At 40.6% G+C, this 21,699-nt stretch overlaps 1 protein-coding gene across 1 annotated transcript in view; it reads left to right on the top strand.

Annotated features, from left to right (window-relative positions):
* Positions 1-21,368, top strand: part of LOC126427960 (serine-aspartate repeat-containing protein I-like) — a 129,286-nt gene extending 107,918 nt beyond the window's left edge. Inside the window, exons 5-6 of the mRNA XM_050089848.1 lie at positions 7,354-7,567; positions 21,103-21,368. Of these exons, the coding sequence (XP_049945805.1) occupies positions 7,354-7,567; positions 21,103-21,368 (480 nt within the window). The remainder of the gene's footprint in view (positions 1-7,353; positions 7,568-21,102) is intronic.
* Positions 21,369-21,699: the final 331 nt, after the last annotated feature.

Genomic DNA, 21,699 nt, shown 5'->3' with positions numbered 1-21,699 from the left:
TGTATAGTAGAGGAACATTTCGGAGACAACGAGTGTATCAGCATGATAAGGGACCCTGTCATAAAGCAGTACCTGTGAGGCAATGGTTTGTGAACAATAACATTTCTGAAATGGATTGGACTGCGCAGAGTACGGGCCTGAAACCAGTGTACCAGGTGTAGAAATATGAAACCGAAATTTGTTTGCAACAATTACACAGCTGTATTTTGAAACTGATAAACAGTATTTCATTCAAAATAATCACCATTACTATTTATATCTCCCACTCCTCTGGCAGGCTTTGAATGCCACACCAGAAAAGCAGTTCTTCTTTTGAAGTGAACCAGGCAGTGAGTCATTTTTGTACATTTTCATATGAATTGAAGTGTTAGTCAGCAAGCACGTGTCCCAGTGATGCAAACAGATGTCAATCAGATGGAGCCAAGTCTGGAGAATAACCGCATGCCCTAGTATTTCCCAACTGAATGCCTCGCTCGTTTCCCTGACCCATTTTGCTGTGTGTGATGGGGCATTAGCATGGAGCAATATGACTCTGTGTTGCCTTTTTCCATATTTTCATCATTTTTCATGTAATGCTTGATTTAAATCGATCATTTGCTGCCAGTTACGATCAGTGTTAACAGTTTCATCAGGCTTTAGCAGCCCATAATAGATGACACCCATCTGATCCCACCAAACGCAGAGCACTGCCTTCTTTCCAAAGTGATTTGAACTTGTAGTAGATGTCGATGGTTTGCCTGGATTCCATCACAATTTATGATGCTTAGGATTTTCAAAATATATCCATTTTTCATCACCTGTCACTATTCGATGGAGAAATGTCTTTCTTTTGTACCTGACGAGCAGTATTTCACAAGTGGTCTTTCAATTTGCTTGCTGTCTTTCACTCAGTTCATGTGGAACCTATTTTCCCTTTCAGCACCTTTCCCATAGCTTTCAACTGAAGAGAAATGGCTTTCTGCATCACATTGAAATGTTCCACGAGTACCTGTTGAGTTTGAGTACCACCTTCATCCAATAAAGCCTGCAATTCACTGTCTTTGAATTTTTTTGGTGGTTTCCCGCACTCGTCATTTCTCACATCAAAATCGCCACTTTTGAATTTTTTGAACCACTCAAAACACTGTGTTTTCCCAATAGCATGTTTGCCGAAAGCTTCGACAAGCATTCAATGCAATTCTGCAGCAGTTTTCTTCGAATGATGACAGAAAACCATTACTGTCCTCACATCATAGTTCATAGGCACAAAACTTGACATGTTTATGGGTTTCAACAGATACCGATGTATGGAACTTGGGTTACTGCGTGTTGACATTCCTCATCGGCCATTTCAGGAAGCATATGGTGCTGCAGATCGTCTCACGGGCCCTACACTGATGGCTAGCGCCATCTGTAAGGAAATTCCTGTTTCATACTTCTACACCTGGTAACACCTTTGGGATGAGTTAGAATGTTGACATCACTCTAGACCCCAACATTGAACATCATTACCTTCTCTTGTTCTGGCTTTTGTGGAAGAATGGGCTGCCACTCCTCTGCAGATACACAGTCACATAATTGAAAATGCGCAAAGTAGAATTAAAGTGGTTATATAGATGAATGGTGAGTACAACCCATATTAATGTCCACTAATAGGTGTCCAGATCCTTTTGATCTTAACACTCTTGTCTGAATACCACACAAGAAACACTCATCCCATCAAGCAAAGTCCTTTCTGCCCCACTCCGTTACCCAGCGACCTTCTCTGAGTCATTTTTAGTAAAGGTAGCTAACAGTAGACTGCGCCTCCATACTGTATCAGAGAACTGAGCAACATATCCAGTGTCTACTTAAATAACAGTGACGTCTAACTTTGTACTGGTCACTCTTTGCCCGTTACAATTAAGTACGTTTCTTTCCCGCCAAGACCTTCCTCATTTCACAAAGTCCTTAGCTGGTACAGTAAGACTGAACTTATGGTGTCTGCAGTTTTCCATTGTGTGCTGCTATTGATAATGGTTCCCTGGCGAATGATGGGAAGTAAGCACAATGAATAATGAGTCAGATGTGGGTAGCCAATCACATTGCTAATTTATAATTTGTATGCTTTGTAAATGAAGTTAGCTGGTATTTTGTTTCACTCACAGCAGTTTAAGCTGATCTGTTAGATACCGCCATAACTAGCACCTCAGAAATCTCAATATGTCATAAAAAAAGCTGCTATTAGGTCCTGGCCTAACCACACCTTTAGAAATGGTGACATATTTAGAAAAAATGCAGATATTTCTAACAACAAAGATTTTAAATTTCATTGCTGCTCGTTTCTCTCACAGCAGTTTAAGCTGTGCTATTAGATCACAACCTAACCACAACCTTGGATATCGTGACATACTCTGAAAGGGGTTGGGTGGGTGGGGGGGGGGGGGGGGGGGGGGGAGAGGCCATGATTAGATTGAGTGAGTGTAATTGGCTATTGTATACCCTCAACTTATCGGCTATGACTAACAATAACAAATTGCTAACAGCAGCACGCATCAGAAGAGCTGTGGGCTTCATAAGAACACTATAGCTTCTCCACAGTCTATCTAAATTTCTCTCTTTCAGAATTCAGTGTCAGAAAATATCACTTTTGCACTTCCATAAATACATTTTGTCTCTACACACAAGTTCATGGTGCTCTCCATCGGTAATTCAATATGGTATTGGCCCAACCTTAGCCTTCATGACAGCTTCCACTCTCACAGACATATGTTCAGTCAGGTGCTGGAAGGTTTCTTGGGGAATGGCAGCCCATTCTTCACAGAGTGCTACACTGAGGAAAGGTATCAATGTCAGTCAGTGAGGCCTGACACGAAGTCGGCTTTCCAAAACATCCCAGGTCAGGACTCTGTGCAGGCCAGTCCATTACAGGGATATTATTACAGTGTAATCACTCTGACACAGGCCATGCATTATGAATAGGTGCTCAATCATATTGAAAGAATGTAATCACCATCCCCATATTGCTCTTCAACAGCAAGAAGGTGCTTAAAACATCAATGTAGGCCTGTGCTGTGATAGTGCCACGCAAAACAAGGGGTGCAAGCCCCCTCTGTGAAAAACATGACCACATCATGACATCACTGCCTCAGAATTTTACTGCTGGCGCTACACACGCTGGCAGATGACGTTAACCGGGCATTCGTGATACCCACACCCTGCCATCAGATCGCCTCATTGTGTACCATGATTAACCAATCCACACATTTTTCCATTGTTCAATCATTCAATGTTTACACTAAGTAAGGTATTGTTTGGCATTTACCGTCATGATGTGTGGCTTATGAGCAGCCGCTCGACCATGAAATCCGAGTTTTCTCACCTCCTGCCTAACTGTCATAGTACTTGCTGTGGATCCGGATGCAGTTTGGAATTACTGTGTGATGGTCCAGATAGATGGCTGTCTATTACACGTTACGACCCTCTTCAACTGTCGGCAGTCTCTGTCACTCAACAGACGAGGTCGGCCTGTACGCTTTCATGCTGTACGTGTCCCTTCACACTTCCACTTCACTATCACATCGGAAACAATGGACTTAGGGATGTTTACGACTGTGGAAATCTCACGTACAGACGTATGACACAAGTGACACCCAATCATCTGACCACGTTCGAAGTCTGTGAGTTCCGCAGAGTGCCCCATTCTGCTCTCACACGATGTTTAATGACTAATGAGATTGCTGGAGTTTTTTTTTGCACCATTTTGGCACAAACCTTTTGTATGTGCAAAACTTCATTCAAAATTTTATGAATGGTGAAACTGTTTAAGATTAACAGATCACCCATCGTCCTTATTGTTTAACATTAGTCTAATCTCTTAAGAGCGCACGCACATGTTCAGCGTTTTCATCAGTTTTTGAAGTTGAAGGCCTCCTTGAACGAGGTTTGTCTTCAGCCTGTTCTCGGCCTTGCTAAATGATTTGTGCCAATGAAAAACTAGTGCTCTCGATAAGTAAGTTGAACTCTTTGTATATCCACAAGTTTTTGTAATGCAGCTGCAATACCCTGATGAAAGAAGGATTGCAGGACTGATACTGCTGAAGCCAGTGCCTGTATAATACTGAGAAGAACGAATAACGACATAGAGAAAAAGTTGTCTTAGGTTCAATTTGGAGTCTGAGACTTCGGACTCTGGGACACTGTTGGATGTACGAACATGTTCATAGGAATAATGTTGACAGAGAGCCATATGTAGCCTTTATAGGCTGGAGGAAAAGACCTTTAATTGACTAAATGGAAGCTGTTGACTAAGATACGGAAAAACAGATACAGAAATAGGAAAAGATGGGGAGAGCAGGTGACTTGTAAGAGTGTGATATGACATGAAAGTTTTCTGAGTACCGTACTATGTCATAATGTAAGAAACTATACTGGGGAAACCAACACAGCTACAGTGATCATCTTCAGGGTCAACTGACTCTGGTCGCAGAAGCCTATGCATTTATAAGAATGTCATACTTAAAACAAAGTGACAGTTAGAGTGCACAAAAGTCAAATAAATATGAAGAGGGGTGTGAGACAATGCTGCTGCATTCCTCCAACCCTCTTTTATATCTTTGGCCATAGACCTCTGAACGAAATCTTGATTGATATAGGCAGAACAAAAGTAGGTGAAAGGAGAATGAAAGTTACTAAATATGCAGATAGTCCTAGCACAAACTGGAGAAGGTCCTCAGGAAATAAAAATAAGAGGCAATAATAAAAAAAGGGAAAAAATTTGAGTGCATAATTTAAATAAAATAACACTACAGAAAAAAACCGTGGAACAAGTGAATGTCTTCACTTTCTTAGGAATCGTACTTTATGCTTTTGGAAGCTACAACAGAAAACAACAAAAGGAATAGCTTATGGAAAGGAAGCATTTGAAAAATACAAGAACTGGGGACCAAATGAACAGAGAGATTTTTAAAATGCGATATTTGGAGCTTATTTATTATGGTTCAGAAACTATGACAGAGAAGAAAGAGGAGCAATATTTGGAAAGCTCTGACATTGTTCAGAAATGAAGAGAATTAACTGGTAAGGCAGAATTAGGAATTATGAAGTGTATTAAAGAACAGTCCTAAAGCATGCCAGAAATGGAAAATGAAAAGGGGCAGGACAGTTCTAAGGAAAAACTGTTTGGAAAGAACCATGCCAGGTATATAATATCTATCAGACAGCTGAGGCTAAGTTGAAAATTTGTTGATCTGGCTGTGAAAGACTTGAGACTTCAGGATAAAAAAAGCTCTAATTTTTTGACTTAGTGATCATGCACTTTATACAAAGTTTCCACGGAGTAGAAAATTTTTGCTGCAAGTCACTCTCTGTTCACATTGTGAAAACCACTTTGCGGAGGGGCACTTACTCCTGATATAGATTTTTCTGTTGATCACAAAAATTCATTAGTTTTCATCATATTTTTTAACCCTTTGCAATATAATCACTAAGGAGATTCTCTTTTCGCAATTCAGGAAACACCAGGCTGCAATGTTTCTAACTTTGGCTTATTTCGCTACTGTATACATAACTGCCTACGAGAAAATTAAAGAGACCTTTGGAGAAAAGAGAACCACTTGCATGAATATCAAGAGCTTGGATGGAAAACCAGTTCGAAGCAAAGAAGAGAAAGCAGAAAGGTGGAAGAGGATCTCCACAAGGGCGACATACTTGAAGACAATATTACGGAAATGGAAGAGGATGTAGATGAAGATGAAATGGGAGATATGATATTGCATGAAGAGTTTGACAGAGCACCAAAGTCGAAACAAGGCCCCGGGAGTTGACAACATTCCATTAGAATTACTTATAGGCTTGGGAGAGCCAGCCCTGACAGAACTCTACCATCTAGTGAGGAAGACGTATGAGACAGGCAAAAGACCCTCAGACTTCAAGAAGAATATAATAATTCCAATCCTGCAGAAATCAAGTGCTGACATGTGTGAAAATTACCGAACTATCAGTTTAGTAAGTCATGACTGCAAAATACTAACACAAATTCTTTACAGACGAATGAAAAACTGATAGAAGCTGACCTCGGGGAAGACCAGTTTGTATTCTGTAGAAATGTTGGAACATGCGTGGCCATACTGACCCTACGACTTATATTAGAAGATAGGTTAAGGAAAGACAAACCTATGTTTATAGCATTTGCAGACTTAGAGAAAGCTTTTGACAGTGTTGACTGGAATACTCTCTTTCAAATTCTTAAGGTATCCGGGGTCAAATGCAGGGAGTGAAAGACCATTTACAATTTTTGTAGAAACCAGTTGTAAGAGTCATGGGGCATGAAAGGGAAGCAGTGGTTGGGAAGGAAGTGAGACAGGGTTGTAACCTATCCCCGTTGTTATTCAATCTGTGTAGTGAGCAAGCAGTAAAGGAAACTGAAGAAAAATTTGGAGAGACAGCAAAGGATCTTGAAGAGCAATTAAATGGAATGGAAAGTGTCTTGAAAGGAGGATATAAGATGAACACCAACAAAAGCAAAACGGGCATAATGGAATGTAGTCGAATTAAATCAGGTGATGCTGAGGGAATTATATTAGGAAATGAGACACATAAAGTAGTAGATGGGTTTTGCTATTTGGGGAGCAAGCAAAATAACTGATGGTGGTCAAAGTAAAGAGGATATAAAATGTAGACTGGCAATGGCAAGGAAAGTGTTTTTGAAAACGGAAATTTCTCAACATTGAGTATAGATGTAATTGTCAGGAAGCCTTTTCTGAAAGTATTTGTATGGAGTTTAGCCATGTATGGAAGTGAAACAAGGATGATAAATTGTTCAGACAAGAAGAGAATAAAAGCTTTTGAAATGTGGTGCTGCAGAAGAATGCTGAAGATTAGATGGGTAGATCATGTAACTAATGAGGAGGTATGAGTAGAATTGGGGAGAATAGGAAATTGTGGCACGACTTGAGTAGAAGAAGGGATCGGTTCACAGGACATGTTCTGAAGCATGAAGAGCTGCTGGAGAGCAGCATGGAGGGTAAAAATTGTAGAGGCTGACCAAGAGATGAATACACTAAGCAGATTCAGAAGGATGTAGGGTGCAGTAGTTACTTGGAGATGAAGAAGATTGCATAAGTAGCATGAAGAGCTGCATCAAACCCGTCTCTGGACTGAAGACAACAACAACAACAACATAATACATAACTGAATCACATGTAAAGCCTTTACAGGCTTGACAAACTGTGTTTTGTTAAGGTACTGATATGTATAGTTGGAGTAGTATTTTGTTGCTATTGTGAAATAACTGTCATTGTATTCTGAATGTACAATTAGCTCAACATCATGTGAAATGCAGGTGGAACAAAGGTAGACAGAGTTCTGTGTAACATATTTCCTATTTTGTTTCAGGTTGACACTTCGTTAAACACAAGACTGAAGGACAGGATCATAGTGAAAGTACAAAAAGATAATGGGAAATTAACTGCAGATGACATACAGCAGTATTTTGCAAACTACGGCCATGTATATCACATAGAACGAGTGATACTTACTGGAGTAGAGAGCGGGTCTTCTATGTATGTAGTCAGCTTCGAGGACTACGACTGTGCCGACGTGGCTTGCTGTAAGTACTGTCAGACGTGTTATCTTGGCATTAATGGCTGGACACTGCCCCTGAATACTAGGCTGGTTCCATACATACTTTGCAGTGTGTATGGGGCAGGGGGTTAGTGGAGAATGATGCAGATTGTGGTAGGGAAGCACGTATTGCGAGAATAACTCAAACCTTTGTAGTTCAGAAAAGCTAGTGTCGGGGGGAAGGGTACAGATGGCACATGTAAATTTGAATGAGGGTAAATTGTTGGTGCTTGTATGACGAGTGCTTCCATAACCGTGGTAGCCGAAGTGTTTGGTTTTTCAAGATGCAGCATTTTGAAGATTTATACTACATACAGGGAAAGCGGAAAAACATCATCCACTATTTCACAACACTGATGTAAGTCGTGTGTTGAGTGATCATGATGGATAGTCATTGAAGAAGGTTGTGACAAAAGTAAGAGGATGATAGTTGTAAAAGTTGCTATGTCACATTCGAGAACCCTGCAACATCAAAACATTCCAAAAGCACTCATCAGTGATGTAAGTGCCTACAAGAGGAAAACCTGCTGGAGCCATAAAACTTGGATAATGAAGCAATGGAAGATTACTATTTGGTCAGATGAGTCTCATTTCACACTATTCCCAACTTCTGGCCGAGTTTACATCCCGAGAACGAAACACGGCATGAGTTCAGCGATGATTTGGGCAGCTGTACCATGGTATTCCACGAGTTCCACAGCAACCCTGCAAGATCACGTTACCTTCAAGAATTATGGCCTGGTTTGGATGATTACGTCCATCCCATGGTGCAGTGTTCGTTCCTCAATGGTTATGCTGTGTTCCAGGAGATGAGCACGAGGATGAATTGTTGCACCTCCCCTGCCAGCCAGTCGCCACACCTTCATATTACCGAGCCTTTGTGGTCTATTTTGGAGAGCAGGGTGTTCAATCGCTATCCATCTCTCATCATCGTTTCCTGAACTTGCCACTATTTTGCAGGAGGGATGATGTAAGAGTCCCTTGAAAACCATACAGGACTCGTATTTAACAATTTTGAGATGACTGGAAGCTGTTTTGAATGCCAATGATTTCCCTGCACCTTATTAGGCATGGTAATGTGTCATGCTCGTGATGTTTCCAAATTTTTGTCCACCACCTGCACGTAGTTTTCTTATTCTATGCTTTGAACTACTTGTTGATACAAGAGATACACTTAGATTTACTGTTCTTTGGAATGACTTCTACATTTTGCCTCTGTCTTTGAAAGAGAGTGTAACAGCAATCTGGAGCCACCCAACATGTTACAATTACAGTCCCAACCTTGTGCTGTGGGCCCAATAGTCATGTTGCACACATTCTGTGAATAAACATGCGGCCACCCCATCCTGCTGGTGTGTACGCTACACCTGGGCTGCCTGTATGTTAGCTGTTTGCCTACTCCAGCCCTCTGCTGCCCACGGGCACCTGGCTGTTCCCTGATTGGCACTGAAACAGCCCGAGCAAACTACAAGCTCCTCGCGAGGCCTCGAAGGCCGAAGGAGTGTGTAATGTTCTCGGTCTCTACCCTCGGCTTGCAGTATGGGGAGCTTGTTGTGGTCAGTACAACGTTCTCCTGGCTGTTTTCCAGATTTTTCAATCTGTGGAGCCATTACTACTTGGTCAAATAGTTCCTCAGAAGGTATCAAAGAGTAAGCGCAGCCCGTACCAGTGCTCCCACCGAGGAAGACTGCCTGTCAGTACCAGGAATCAAACCCATATCTTCTGCATGGCAGCCATTTAGGCTGACCACTCAGCTATGAAGATGGACTGGAACAGCTTGACATAATTTACAGTATAATAATGGCGTGTGACGAGGGCCTCCCGTCGGGTAGACCGCTCGCCTGGTGCAAGTCTTCCGATTTGACGCCACTTCGGTAACTTGCACATCGATGGGGGATGAAATGATGATGATTAGGACAACACAACAGCCAGTCCCTGAGTGGAGAAAATCTCCGACCCAGCCGGGAATCGAACTCAGGCCCTTAGGATTGACAGTCCGTCGCACTGACCACTCAGCTACCGGGGGCGGACATAATTTATAGTGTGATTCTTATTAACATTTAAAAACCTCTGAAGTGATGTAGATGACACTGAGACAAGTAATTTAATATAAGAAACATAGGACTGTGGATATCAGGAAATACCCCTAAAGCAGATGAGAAATATTGTATATGTGACATCAGCAGGTGATATATCTCACCACGTGTGCAGCAGTTGAGCCTGTCGGTCTGTCACGCCTGATCATTCCAACACTAGTCAAATATTCACGTCGGCGGGGCTCCGGGACTGCGTGCCCAACTGTAGCATGTGACGCTCATGGTTCAAGTCTTTTGTTTGCCAGGTAGTATTTTTTTTTCTCAAGTTAAACAGTTATGTGTCTACATTGAAGTAAGATTTGTTATTTTATTTACCAGTCTCACTGCAACTGCTGGTTTATTGCAAAGTACGATATAACAAAAACCCACCATATTGTGTCACAAGTAAATGAATATAAGCTTTTGAACTGCACTGTTAGCAGTAAATGACCTTGCTTTCTTTAGTAAATAATGTCTGTAAACAAAACAAGAATGGACAAGAGGAAAGAAACACAAAAAAGAACAGCTTTGCCTTGGTTGCAATGAGGACAATACTTCTGTAATTCTGTGTTCATTGTGGATCACATAAACAAAAGATGTTTAAAATTTCCACCGTTTGTCCAAATGCAAGTATTGCATCATTGAATCACCCCTTCAAGGCCAAGTCCAACTGCTGCACATGCAGTGATGTAAGTCATGTGCTGATGTGACATGCTCAACATTTCTCACTGCTTTTGGCATATTTGCCAACATTTGCAGCCCCATGTTCCTTATATTAAACATGAAAGGATTTTAAACATTAATAAGAATCACCTGTATAAATCAGGAACTTTCCTGGATTCAGTAATTTTGATGCAGTTAATATATTACATTGACTTAAATGCAAGTGGTCATGATGTGTGCATATCCTGTAATTAACATTAAGTAATTGTAAATATGGGTTGTGTGACAAATGTTTTTGGATACACAGAGTGAACCAGAAATCTACCAAGTATCTTTCAGAGATGATAGTATGAACAAAAACAAGAAAAAAATATCCAATAAACATGGACTCTAAAGTGCATACCTTAAGAGCTGTGAGCATTACAAAATAATCTCTTCTACCAAACAGATATTCTTATTCCTTAAGGTATGCATTTTAGAACTCTCCTTTGATGCTTACTGGACATTTTTTTTTCTTGTTTTGGATCATACTGCCTCCTCCAAACACATGGAAAACAGAGCTGTCAGTAGAAGAGATGTGTTCAACAGTATCGAAGATGATCAAGTTCTCATAGCTCTTAAGATATGTGTTTTTGAGCCTATGTTTACCAGATTTTTTTATTGTTTTGGTCCATACTCCCACCTCTGAAAGTTTGTCAGTGGAGTTCTGGGTAATCTTGTGTAATGATAGTTTTTGATTTGTGGTCATTGTACCTAATTATAGTTGTTTATATTGCACATAGGTACCTAATGGTAGTTTGCTGTTTGACTGAAACTGATAGTTTTAATGAAGTGATACGGTTATTGGGACAACCCATGTACAAGGACTGTTCAGAAAATTCCGGAATATTTGTGATTTCGTGCCAATATTGCATGTGAGCATCCCTCTGCACACACCTGTGTTTAATGTGTAACTGCCAGAAGTTTCATTGGTGTATGTCTGCTATCACTGAGTGCTATATTGGGTAGAACATTGTATCACACAGTTTGCAAATTTTGAGATGACAGATTCAGAGAAGCAATGAATCTGCACTATGGTTATGATGGTGAGACCAAAGTTCAATCTTCACTATGAGTTGGGAAAAGTTCTCCAAGACCCAAAAAAGCCATCAGGTCAAATGTCAAAGCCATGCTGATAGTTTCTCTGACTTTGAAGGAGTAGTTCGTCATGAATTCGTGCCACAGGGACAAACTGTTAATCGATGGTACTAATGGGACATGTTGCGATGCCTCCGAGAAAATTTGAGAAGGAAACAGCCTGAAATGTGAGGAGACAATTCATGGCTCTCGCGTCATGATAATGCATGTTCCAACTGTACTGGTTGTTATCTTACTCGTTTCTTAGGTAACTGAAAAATTGTTTGTAGAATCTTATGCAGTATAGTGTGGTAGGACAACACTCTCACCACTTGTTTTTGAATGGGAATAATACAACCATCCCAGCACAATTTCAGCCCGAATTTTTTTTTAGTAGTTGCTTAATGATTACACACTGCAGATCTCGTTTGTCTAGGGGGTTTCATAGTTTTCTTTGTCTGCAAAATAATCATCCCAACATCAAGCATGGCCTGGGTTTTCTTCTGTTTAAATAAACTCCACTGGATTGGAAATTCTTTCAGCTAAAAATTATATTTATTCATACTTTTTGTTAGAAACTACACCATTCTCACTATCAACATTGATCACCTAAATCTATTATACTTCACTTGTCACAAAAGCAAGTCCGTTTTCCTCCAAGACTGTGGGGGGGGGGGGGGGGGGGGGGGGGGCAAGCCAACATGTGTCCAGAAGCTGCAAATATTCCCACTTCCTAGATATTGTTTAGTCATATATATATATAGCATTTATCATCTTAAACAAGTCCATTATTTATCATAAAGAACATATTCATAATTAAATAAATTAAACACATTTTCTGGCAACATAATATAATCATGAAATTACCTTAACTCTTTACTGTGGGCATCATACTTTTCGCTTCAGATAAACCTTTTCTCCAACGCTCGATTACATTACACAATGTATTGAAAAGTGCCGGCATGATGATAAACACAAGAGCAGAGGAGTCTGGGAGATGAGGTCAGCCATTTGACTAGGACCGCACCATGACAGGAGAAGCCTCTACAAGAAAAGAATACAAGTGCTGCTTCTGCCAGCCTCGGCCGCACAATATTAGCACAGTACTAGACCCAGAGAGTAGCAGACCAGCACAGTTTTAGACCAGGGCAGTAGAAGACGAACACTAGTAGAAACCACGCTTTAGAAGAGAGCATATCCATTGCTTACATGGACATTGTATATAGTAAAGGACACTGACTGTTTGCATGTCGCCCATTACTTGCAACAACTTGTAAATCTGAAGTTAAGTATTGTCAGTCTTCTTTATTGTAATAAAAACTATTACTGTGATTTGCTTGAATTGTTGTATAGCTATCCGAGAAAGCAATATCCTATAGGCATCCAGTAAAGAATCGAGAGGGCAAGACCCCACAATGCACCTGCACATTCATCCCTGTTGGTGTGTGACTATTACACAAAAAATGTAATCACTGTGCTGACTCATCCTCCGTACTCTCCAGACCTGTCCCTTTGGATTTTTTTTAATTTCCAAAGTTGAAAACCCAATTGAAGGGATGCAGATTTACAACGGTAGACAATATAAAAGAAAATCTGCAGATGCACTTAACACGATCTAGCAGGAGGTGTACCAAGATTGGTTCCGGAAGTGGAAGGAGACCATACACAACAAGTAAAAGGTAAGCATAGAAAAGTTTTGTAGACAAAGTTCCAGAATTTTTTTGGACAGACCTTGTATTTTCAGAAATATTTAAAAGCTGCATATCACCACTACCTTAAAAAATGTGTATTTATTTATATGAAATTTACATGCTATCAGTTTCAGTGCCATATGTTCCCAACAAATTCACCATAGAAGATATCAGAAACAATATACATCTGAAATAGGGCTATCCACAAAGTAACTCCATTTTCATGTGGCATGGGAAACAGTAAATGGACAGTACAGCTGCTATACTGACTCAAGCTGTAGGTCAGTATTCTCAAATCTGTGATAGTGAGAAAGCCATGTTGCTTCACATTTCTGTACAATAGCTGTTCAAAAGAAGTCCTGCAATTGAAAATACTTCCAAATGTGAAATCTGTTCTGTGATATGATTTTTAATGGCACTGCAGTCAGCAATGAACTCATTCAAAAAACTGACAAAATATTTCACAATGTTTCAACCCAGACAACTTTTCACATATTTCTCAGCATTTTTTTGCAAGAGATTGTGACTAAGCAGTTAGAACACCACGCGTTCTCTGTCTGTTGGGTTGCAAATCTCCTTTCTGAGAACCACAGAACTCAACAGATGACTGCTTGTTTGATCTTTACCTTTCATTACAGAGAAGACCTGCTAAACAGATAAAGATTCCCCATGATAATGTGAGGACAAAATGACAGTCAGTGTTGTGGGGTTGTACTGCCTTTCCCAAACAAACCAATGAAGACACACCAAACTCTGTAAACCCGAAATGTTATGGCTACTTTTGTGTGTGTGTGTGTGTGTGTGTGTGTGTGTGATAAAGGGATCTTGTTTGGTTTTATGCTGCGTGAAAGACAAACAGTTCTAGAGTCTTTGTGATTGTTTAAGAAAAAATGAGGAAAGCCATTCAAAACAAATGAAGCATTCTGTTTACTACTAGTGTTGTGTGTGTGTGTGTGTGTGTGTGTGTGTGTGTGTGTGTGTGTGCGTGCGTGCAAGAGAGAGAGAGAGAGAGAGAGAGAGTGGTCAGCTACATTCTGCCTGGCAAAGAATTGCTGCATCAGTTCAAATGGTATGTGTTTGAACAACCACCCTAGAGTACAGTCTCAGCTCCAGGTGATTTCTACGTGGGCACAAAACAGTGTCTCAACTTCCACTGCTTAGGCTCCTACAAAAAACAACTAGGTGCTATCATGGGCCAACTGCAATCACAAATGTCTGAATTTTATGCAGATGGAATTTATCAACTTCTTAAGCATTATGATGAATATCATTTTAACCTTACTGGATCTTGTTGACCTCCTTGACTTGTTCAATTAAGGATGGTTAGAAGAATGCAATCACCCACAAATACTTTTAATAAGTTTTATTTTAATGCCACAACATGTTTTGGACCACTATGCCCATCTTCAGGCACCTGCACGCACACTCTGCAAGCCACTGTGTGGTGGGTGGCAGAGGGTACTCTTTACCACTACTAGTCATTTCCTCTTCTGTTCCACTTGCATATGGAGCGAGGAAAAAATGACTGTCTGTATGCTTCCATATGAGCCCAAATCTCTGTAATCTTATCTTCAAGGTCCTTATGCAAAATTTACGTTTGTGGCAGTAGAATATTTCTGTATGCTGGAGGCAGAAGAATCGTTTGGCAGTCAACTTCAAATGCCAGTTCCCTATATTTACTCAACAGAGTTCCCCAAAAAGAACATCATCTTTCCTCCCTCCAGGAATTCCTGTTTGTGTTCCTGGAGCATCCCCGTAATATGTACGTGTTATTTGAACCTGTTAATAACAAATCTAGCACCTGCCTCTGAATTTATTCAATATCTTCTTTTAATGCGACCTGGTGTGGATCCCTAACGCTCACACAGCACTCAACAAGGGTTTGCACTAATATCCTCCTTGGCCTCCTTTACAGATGAGCCACACTTTCCTAAAATTCTCCCAGTAAATTGAAGTTGACCACAAGAACCCTTACACACTCATTCAATTTCATATTACTTTGCACTGTTACGCCTAGATATTTAACTGATGTGATTGTATCAATGCTGTACTCGAACATTATGGGATTGTTTTTCCTACTCAACCGCGTGAACTTACATTTTTCTACATGCCATTCATCATGCCATTTCTACCTGCCATTCATCACAGCAGCTAGAAATTTTGTCTAAGTCATCTTGTAACCTCCTACAGTCACTGAACACCAACACCTTCCCACACACCACAGCATCATCGGCAAACCGTTGCAGAGGGCTGCTTACCCAGTCTGCTAGATCATTTATGCATGTAGAGAATAATAATACTCCTCTTACACTTCCCTGGGGCACTCCTGACAATGCCCTTGTTTTAGGATTGTCAGGGCTTGTCATCTGCTCCTGTACTGTATAAGGATATTTAAACAATTAACACCATTTTGTATGCCATATGGATGACTTGTCATATTTGCAAACACATTGGTATGGTGGATTCAATTGAAAACATATAAACTGAATGAGTTCTGTGCATTTACCTTTGTATGTGTAAGAACCAAATACGATACAAAACACCTTTCACCAGAACAAATGTTAAGTGCACATTCTCATTCATGTTATATGTTATCACTTCTATGCACATCTGTGCACATTAATACATTTTATTGCATTATGTAAATCATCCATACATAAAGTCAGTCAACTACGAGGTGCATTCAAGTTCTAAGGCCTCCGATTTGTTTTCTTCGGACTGGAAAGAGAGAGAAACATGCGCATTGTTTTAAAATGAGGCCACATTCATTGTCAATACGTCCCAGAGATGGCAGCACTGCACGGCAGATGGAATTTTACCGCCAGCGGCGAGAATGAGATCTGTTTTAAATACTTAAAATGGCGACGTTTTCCTTACTTGAACAGCGTGCAATCATTCGTTTTCTGAAATTGCGTGGTGTGAAACCAATTGAAATTCATTGACAGTTGAAGGAGACATGTGGTGATGGAGTTATGGATGTGTCGAAAGTGCGTTCGTGGGTGCGACAGTTTAATGAAGGCAGAACATCGTGTGACAACAAACCGAAACAACCTCGAGCTCGCACAAGCCAGTCTGACGACATGATCGAGAAAGTGGAGAGAATTGTTTTGGGGGATCGCTGAATGACTTTTGAACAGATCGCCTCCAGAGTTGGCATTTCTGTGGGTTCTGTGCACACAATCCTGCATGACGACCTGAAAATGCGGAAAGTGTCATCCAGGTGGGTGCCACGAATGCTGACGGACGACCACGTGGCTGCCCATGTGGCACGTTGCCAAGCAATGTTGACGCGCAACGACAGCATGAATGGGACTTTCTTTCCGTCGGTTGTGACAATGGATGAGACGTGGATGCCATTTTTCAATCCAGAAACAAAGCGCCAGTCAGCTCAATGGAAGCACACAGATTCACTGCCACCAAAAAAATTTCGGGTAACCGCCAGTGCTGAAAAAATGATGGTGTCCATATTCTTGGACAGCGAGGACGTAATCCTTACCCATTGCGTTCCAAAGGGCACTACGGTAACAGGTGCATCCTACGAAAATGTTTTGAAGAACAAATACCTTCTTGGACTGCAACAAAAACGTCCGGGAAGGGCTGCGCGTGTGCTGTTTCACCGAGACAATGCACCCGCACATCGAGCTAACATTATGCAACAGTTTCTTCGTGATAACAACTTTGAAGTGATTGCTCATGCTCCCTACTCACCTGACCTGGCTCCTAGTGACTTTTGGCTTTTTCCAACAATGAAAGACACTCTCCATGGCCGCACATTCACCTGCCGTGCTGCTATTGCCTCAGCGATTTTCAAGTGGTCAAAACAGACTCCTAAAGAAGCCTTTGTCACTACCATGGAATCATGGCATCAGCATTGTGAAAAATGTGTACGTCTGCAGGGCGATTACGTCGAGAAGTAACACCAGTTTCATAGATTTCGGGTGAGTAGTTAATTAGAAAAAAAAAATCGGAGGCCTTAGAACTTGAATGCACCTTGTATGTAAATTTTCCTATGCTCGACAGGAGTACACGTGCTGCTAACATTTTTGATAATAAAGTATCATAGTGGCCATCTGGAGATGAGCAGTAAGGCCCAGAACCTGTCATGGCAGTAAAAATAAAGCTTCTAAAAACATATGATGAATGCTTTGACACAAATGTTGATAATGTAGAAAAGCAGTGGAAAGATCTACTGATAATATTTTATAAACAAATTTGTTTCAACCATTCCAGTTTTTTATATGTGGCCTGGCAGGTGTTACTTTCTGGTCACATCGATGCGTGCTCAAAGGAACAGGCATTGTGGCAACTACAGCAGTTATGAATGACATGAAATGTATTTGCAGTTGAAATATGAACAGCTATGAGCTGTATAAGGGAATGACAACAAGCCTTAACTGCTTTCGCTATTCGTGCATGACTCACAGCCAGACCCAAATTTATAAATGTCATTTGTTCCTGCGTCATACCCCATACTCGTACACACATTGTGTAATTTTTGTACAGGGGAGGACATTTTATTTGAAAGTCACTGCCCAGTATCAGCAGATAAATATGACATTGCAGTGCCTGTGTTGTTAAGAAAACCAATGCAATGTTCCTTGGGACATGCAGCGGCCGCCTTAACCACTTTGGCTATCCATGCACGATACACGGCCAGGCCAAAATTTCCATATGTCATCATTCCTGCATCACAGTCTGTACTTATGCACACGTTGTTTAATTCCTGTACACGGAATAGCCAAAGCAGTTAAGGCAACCACTCAGGAAATCTTGTTTCAAGTCCTGGTCGGGCACAAATTTTCATTGTCATCATTCCCTAATACAGCTGATGCTTATTTGTATTTGCAACTGCAATTACATTTCATGTATTTCATAATGGCTGTAGTTGCTGCAGTGCCTGTTCCTTTTGACATGAGTGCATGTCCAAAGGAACATTGCATCTTTCTTATTAACACAGGCATTGCAGTATCATATGTATGCGCTGATACCAGGCAGCAACTTTCAATTAAAATCTCCTTCCCTGTACTACGGGAACTAAATAACACGTGTATTGAGTACAGGTTATGATGGAGGAATGACAGTGTACTGAAGTTTGGATCTGGCCATGTGTTGTACATGAATAGCTAAAGTAGTTAAGGTGACTGCTCGCATAAAGTGGGAAATCCGAGTTCAAGTCCCGATCCATACAAATTTTCATTGTCATCATTACCCTATACAGCATTTTGTGTCCTAGATATTTGTTTATCATCTATGAATTGTCAATCAGTTGATACCCACACAGCCTTCTTTCACTATGAAAACTACAAGAAGAAAGGAAAATAGGTGCAATGGCTACAACAGAGAAAGGCAACAGAGGGAAGGTGACTGTACCCTTGTGAAGAGCTGCCTTGTGATGGATAGTGTTGCCATTGACAGAACTGGAATAGGGTATTCCTGTGGGCGTAGAGGAGGGCCGGGGAACAGATCCAACTAAGCAGTGAGTGAGTTCAAGTTCCTCACTAATGCGTCCGCTCCACTTGAATCCAGTAATAAAGAAGAAAAGCTGGTTGGAGAAAGCAGAGATTGGACTGGAGTAAAACTTTTCAATGGATACAGTTAGTCTGTGGGTAAATCAGAGTTTCTGAAGGTGCACTTCTCTGATTATCTCCAGCACTATCATAGCAGGTGATGAAACAAATGATGATGTCTTTCGATGAAAGACACTGTATGGACATTGGCACTGCGTGTTCTAATAAATGTTATGTATCATACAGAGAAGCAGGTATGTTGAAATTTATAGAGATTTGCAATTACAAATAAAATAATTATCTTTAAGCACGTGAAAATGTAGGTCAAATATAAGAGCAGAGTGTTTTTGTGAATGTGTGTTTGTGCATTCAAATTCAGCACAGTGATGATCTTACAGTTCAGGGAAAAAGTTAAAGAGTAAAAATATATTTGAGATTAGCTTTTTTAGTGTTTTTGTGCTCAGTTGAGCCATGCATCTGAATGGAGTACAGTAGGCTTAGTCTGCATTGATCAGGTTTACTCGAGATCTACTGAACTCATTTAATTTGTGCTGCTCATGAGTATTTACAGAATCCAATTTCTATGAATTTGAAAATGTTTATAGGCCTAAAAGTAGTTTTGCTAATGAAGAAATAGCTGACATGGTACTAACAGATCTAGAATATCACCAGATACATAAAAGCAGTAGAATTAATTGAGAACTACTATTTCTGGAAAAAAGGAAAGAAAACAAAATTATAGTGTACAGTTCATTGGGGGTGGGGGGTGGGTGGGGGGGACAAGTTGAATGCCTGCATCTTAAAACATATTATTATTTTAAGAAGCCATTGTGACTGTTTGTCAGAGTGAAAATACAGTGGCCGGCCAGTGTGGCCGTGCGGTTCTGGGCGCTTCAGTCTGGAACCGCGTGACCGCTACGGTCGCAGGTTCGAATTCTGCCTCGGGCATGGATGTGTGTGATGTCCTTAGGTTAGTTAGGTTTAATTAGTTCTAAGTTCTAGGTGACTGATGACCTCAGAAGTTAAGTCGCATAGTGCTCAGAGCCATTTGATTTGAAAATACAGTGTGTTTCAAAATGAATATACGGGTTTTAAGGCTTGGTAGCATTTATTAAATTCAACTTATAAATAACACTTCAAATGAAAGAGCAACTCAAACAGATTTGTTTGTATATCCATGTTCAAAGGTAAGAGAATGGAACGACGAGGAATGAATGAAAAACATTTTAAATGAATGAGAATTTATCATGTGTAGTCCCAAGAAACCAGTTCATCTTTGTCATTTGCAGTTGTTACAAGCTCTAAAGCCTACGTACTACGGCTTACGTGCCAGCTTCGCAAATGAAATTTTGCTGCGTAAGATGAACATTTTCTGGATCGTGTCATCTTCAGTGGTGAATCGACATTTCACCTAAATGGAAATGTGAACACATGTAATTGGTGTATCTGGGGGTAAGCAAATCCCCACGAGATGGTACAGTTGCAACAAGACTCCTCTCAACTTTTTCGTTGAAGTAACAGTAACTGTAACCGACGTTTCTCAGCAGAGAAATGGTGCGCCATCTCACTGGCATAGCTCAGCACGCGACTGGTTAAAGAACGTTGTACCTGACCACTGGATTGGTCGCAACTGGATGGCAGACCTAGTTTTATATGATCCTCATGTTCACACACCATCTGACCCCATGACATTTTTGCCTTTGGGCGTTCATAAAGGATGATGTACATATGTCTCCGCTACCAGGTGATCTATCCAACTTAAGAAACAGCACTGTTGCAACAATTACTATAGACATAATAATCAAGATTTTGGAAAAACTCACCTATCGACTCGAAGTGTGACGATGGTGCTCACTTTGAACACTTTTAAGCGAAACTGTTATAGTTGCTCATTCATTTGATGTATTATTTATAATTGTAAGTCAGATGTAATAAATGCTATAAAACCTTAAAACCTGTATATTCACTTTCAAACACATTGTACATTATCAGTATCTTCTGTGTATCAAAAAGTATCTCTTGCGCCCTATTCAACAAGAGGTTGATGAAATCTCATCATGTCTCACTGCCTCCACTAATGTATTACTCAGGTACCTTAATATTGATAAGATATCAAAATTTCTGTCTTTCTTTTTTCACTTTTTGGTATGACTGAAAAGAGGCACCATTATTTGTCTCGCTTATTTGGCTGTTTGATCCTTGAGGCTTTGGACAACTTTCAGATATTATATTCAGGGACAGACTAGTGGAATGGAGATGTCAGATGTCATCTACCAGGGGCTGTGACAGGTGTGAAGGAAGCTTGTCACACACTAACAGTCAAACAGTTCCAGATGTGACATTTACTGTGTGTGTCCAGCTATTAGTGCCAATCTGATGTACCTTTTTCATCCAGTTGCCATTACTTGAGAAATATTTATATTTATAATGTATAGTGCTTATAAATTTATATGTTTTTTCCTAAAACAGTAAACAGTCCACATACAATCAAAGGTGTGGAGAACATAACCTGTGAAAAGATAGAAGACGACGAACTCCTCTTGTCGGGGACAGAGATGGACCCCATTTGCATCGAGTACGACAGCGATGTGGAGGAGGTTCCAGTCGACGACCCAAAGACGGAGCCATCTTTTACACGGCAGAGTGAGGAGCTGAAAAGCCTGGACGAACCATCCACGAGTGGCTTACAGTCCAGTGGAGGGAAGGGACTGTCGGGTGAAGGGGCCGATGTGTAAGTATGTGGCTTTTGCCAGAGACAGCTGTTCTGTGCTTATCTGTGTGTGTTTACTGAGGCAAATTTTTAGGAAAAAATTCTGTTTGTTTCTCTTGAGTCTGGCCTGAGCAGCCAGAGATATCAGTTATGTGTGTGTGAGGTGTGTTCACTTGTGTGAAAGCGTGAGAGTTCTTCCTTTCTGATGAAAGCTTTGGCTGAAAGCTTAAGGTGTAACAATCTTTTTGCTGTGCGTGTCTGCAAGTCAAATGTGTCATCTTTACAATGAGTTGCAATCTATTCTTTCCGTATCATTGATATTCCAACCTGGACCTCCCATTGTTTGATTTTATCAC

The sequence above is a fragment of the Schistocerca serialis genome, chromosome 12, assembly GCF_023864345.2.
Source record: "Schistocerca serialis cubense isolate TAMUIC-IGC-003099 chromosome 12, iqSchSeri2.2, whole genome shotgun sequence".
Taxonomy (NCBI): domain Eukaryota; kingdom Metazoa; phylum Arthropoda; class Insecta; order Orthoptera; family Acrididae; genus Schistocerca; species Schistocerca serialis.
This window is presented reverse-complemented; position numbering and strand designations above follow the sequence as displayed.